At 64.4% G+C, this 3,635-nt stretch overlaps 1 protein-coding gene across 1 annotated transcript; it reads left to right on the top strand.

Annotated features, from left to right (window-relative positions):
• The first annotated feature begins 891 nt into the window (after positions 1 to 891).
• On the top strand, positions 892 to 3,157 carry LOC115271541. Its single transcript, XM_029914361.1, has 6 exons — positions 892 to 946; positions 1,095 to 1,451; positions 1,558 to 1,845; positions 1,915 to 2,014; positions 2,253 to 2,290; positions 2,704 to 3,157. Exons 1-5 carry the CDS (start codon positions 892 to 894, stop codon positions 2,275 to 2,277), a joined length of 825 nt encoding a protein of 274 aa, XP_029770221.1. The 3' UTR covers positions 2,278 to 2,290; positions 2,704 to 3,157.
• The last annotated feature ends 478 nt before the right edge of the window (positions 3,158 to 3,635 follow it).

The raw sequence follows: 3,635 nt of genomic DNA, 5'->3' as shown, positions 1-3,635 counted from the left end.
TGGGTGCCTAACGTTCATGCTGGCAGCCGCTTCAAAGTGGCCCTGCGGGAGCCTGGGGAACTCCCAGCTACTGGATGTGGGGCCAGATCATCTCCCAGGGCGGCTGGCTGCAACGTGTCCCATGGGGCCTCTTCTCCCCTATGGGTTCTGAGCCCCCTTGGTCAGGGGTCACCCCTTCGCCAGGGGTCACCCACCCTCGTTAGCCTGCGGGACTCTCTCTCACACGCCAAGGCCTTAATTAACCTGTAGGCCCCTGAGCGCCAGGCTCTGATCAAACCAGGACGGGGGAGGCTCTCCTGTGACCGGTCGTTAACCTGGGGAACTCGCTGCCACTAGCTGCAGCCTGTAATTAGAACCCTGCCAACATCTCCTTTCCAATTATAACAAGCTCTGCGCTGGTCTCCTGAGCCAGGTGGGGGCCTCGTTCGCCTGGGGAACTCCCTGCCACACAAGGACTGGTTCCCGGGGCAGCTCTCTCACGCTCGATTTCACCTGGGGAACTCTCTGCCCCATGATTCCCTGCCCTTCGTCAACAGGGCAGGACCGGCTGGGGCAGTGGGGGGCATTTCAGCCTGTGGGGGGGGCAGCTCAGTGAGAGGCCAGCGGTGGCTGCTGTGGGGGGGTTCGCAGGCATGAACAGCAGTGGAGCGGCCATCATTAGCTTTCAGAGTGAACGCTGTGTGACGAAGGGAGCCGGCAGCGGCTGGTTCACGCTCCCGGCAGACCCCGGCGCGGCTGGGCCGGGGGAAGTCTGGGCTGCCGTGATAAGGGCCCTGGTCCCTGACCCGGAGACGCCAAGCATGATGGCGCCCGCCCCCTCCCCCCCCCCCCCCCCGTCAGTTCCTGTCCCGGAGCGAGACGTGGACCCTGGCGGGGAGACGCCCTGAACCGATGGGCTCGGCCGTCTGGGTCCTGCTGGCCCTGCTGGCGCCCAGCCTGCTGCGGGGTGAGGGGCACCGGCAGGGCTCGGCTATCAGGGGCTGCAGGTCGGGAGTGAGGGGCACCGGCAGGGCTGGGCTGGCAGGGGGCTGTGGGTCGGGAGTGAGGGGCACCGGCAGGGCTGGGCTGGCAGGGGGCTGCGGGTCGGGAGTGAGGGGCACCGCTATCCCTCTTTTTCTCCCCGCTCCTCCAGGTTCCCCCCCCGCTGCTGGAGGTGCGGGAGGCCGGGGGTCAGATCCTGCTGCTCTGTGGGGCCCGGGGCCCCCGGCTGCGCTGGGTCTGGTCCCCCCGATACCCCAAATGCGCCGGCAACCCCGGAGACCTGCTCGAAATCGCCCGGCTGCCCCCGGGGCCGGAGCCCCCCCCAGCCCAGTTCAGGGGGCGCCTGGACCCCCAGTCCTCCAGCCTGGGGGCCCTGCTGCTCCGGGACCTGGTCATGAGAGACTCGGGGACCTTCACCTGCCTCGGGAAGTCTGGGGCCGAGCCCCCCATCCGGCTGGAGGTGACAGGAGGTAAGGCCAGACCCCCCAGCCCGCACTGGGGTCACCGGGCGCTCCCCAGCCAGACCCCCGCCCCGGTCACCACAGCGTCCCCTGCTGACCCCCTCTGCCCCCACAGGCTGTCGGAACAACCTTACTGTCTCCTCCAACCGGACGTCCCCCTCGGCCCTGACCCTCCACTGCCAGCGCTGCCCCCTGCTGGCTGGCTCGGCCTCCTTCCGCTGGTTCCTCAACTCCCAGCCCCTGGGCAACCTGCGCTGGGCTACCAAGGGGGAGCAGGGGGCTACGGTGCGACTGGACCCGTCCCGGCGCTGGGCCTGGGGGCACTGGGAATGCCGCCTCCTCGGTGTCTCCTCTGGGGGCTTTGAGTTGTGTGTGGAGCCCCCCCTCGGGGCAGGGGGCGCAGGTAAGATTGTGCCCTGCACCACCACCCCCACGGTGCCCCCTGCTGGCCCTGACCCTACCTCTGTTCCAGGCCCCAGCTCTGAGTGTTGGATATGCGTTACGGCACCAATGGCGGTTCTGGGTCTGATCGGCGCAGGGCTGGGTGCTTGGCACCTGTGGAGACGGGGCAGGTGAGTTGGGGACCCGGAGTCCGGGGAGTGGCACCCCCAGCAGGGGATGGAGAGGGAAGAGAGAGAGAGGGACCCAGGAGTCCGGGGAGCAGAGCCCCAGCCCCGGGTGGCGTGGTAGAGGGAGAGACCCAGGAGCCTGGGGAGTGGTAGCCCCACAGGGTGGGGGAAGGGACCCAGGAGTCCGTGGATGGGGAGAAACGTGTTTTCATCATGTATCTTTGCCATTTTCTTCCTTCAGGAACCAACGGAATCAAAACAAATGAGAGAACGAAACAGGTGAGAGAGAAATAAAAACAACCCCCAGCCGCAGGCCTGTTACCCCGGTATCCCACCGTTCCCACCATAGGTCAGAGCCATAGGCCCAGCTACCCCGGTATCCCACCGCTCCCACCATAGGTCAGATGCATGGGCCCAGCTACCCAGGTATCCCACAGTTACCATCATAGGTCTAAGCCATGGGCCCAGCTACCCTGGTATCCTGCCTCCCCAGCTGAGTGCAGAGTGGATCCAAGATCTCCTGCCTGAGTAGCCGGGTCCGTAACCTTCCCAGCCATGTTCAGTCTGTAAGAATCCAGTGGTGGGTAGTTCCACAGGTCAACCGGCTCCTTGGTTACATTTCCCCCCCCCCCCCACACTATCCCATCCCTGCTTTCCTCTTGATTTTCTCCTTCTCTCCATCCTGTGCCAAGGAGCCCCTGGGCCCCGTTTATCCCCCTTGGAAGAGCTGCAGCTTGGAGCCAAATCGACCGAAAAACGCCTTGTGCCCCAGAGTTGGGAAAGAAAAGTGAGAGAGTGAGGGGCACCGGCAGAGCTGGGGGGCAGGAGGTAGCAGGGGGAAATCTCTGTAACTTATTGCCCCTTCTCTCCCCAGGTCCCAGGCACCCTGCTTTATGCTGAAGTCCAGCACCCACTGGTGGCTCGAGCCCCAGCCCCCCCCCCCCCCGGCACCACGGTCTATGCCACTATTGTCTGACCCCCACCCGCCCCGGCTCCGCTTCCCCCTCCTGTCCACCCCCTTCATGAGTTGCATTCACACCCTGGCTCCCATTGCAGGTGATGGGAAATTCAGCTGGAAGATGCAAGACATCTCTGTTAGAATCTTGTGGTGGGGAGTTCCACAGGTTAACGGATTGTGGCATTAAAATCTGCCCTTGAAACCCTCGTGTCTGTGATGTGTCACCTTTGTCCTCAAGACCCCACCCTTTGGGCCTGCCTCTGGGGGGTGGGGTTCAGGCAGACGCGGCGCCACTTTATTTCCTGCCCCAAACGTCTGTGAAGAGCCACCCAGCTGCCCTGCCCCAGAGTTAGCTGCATCTCAGCACCGGGCAAAGGATCCCTGTATAACCAGTCCTGTGCCCCAGAGTTAGCTGCATCTCTGCACTGGCCTAGGAGTCCCTGAATAACCAGCCCCCTGCGCCCCACCCCAGAGGTGGCTGCATCTCCGCTCCTGGCGAGGGACAGCTGAGAATGAGGAGAATTCACGCTGAGCCACCCGCCTCCGTGGGCGGGATTTGAACCCGCGACCCCCAGCTTCGCGCCCTGCCGGTTAAGTTATCCTGCGCCTGCAGCACCAGGACAAACCACTAGGTGGGGAAAAAACTAAGCAAGTGGGTAAAGCCAG

This window comes from Terrapene carolina, unplaced genomic scaffold, assembly GCF_002925995.2.
Source record: "Terrapene carolina triunguis isolate 2854851 unplaced genomic scaffold, T_m_triunguis-2.0 Scaffold38133, whole genome shotgun sequence".
Classification (NCBI taxonomy): Eukaryota; Metazoa; Chordata; order Testudines; family Emydidae; genus Terrapene; species Terrapene triunguis.
Note: the sequence above shows the minus strand (reverse complement) of the source record. Positions and strands in the feature narration are given on the sequence as shown.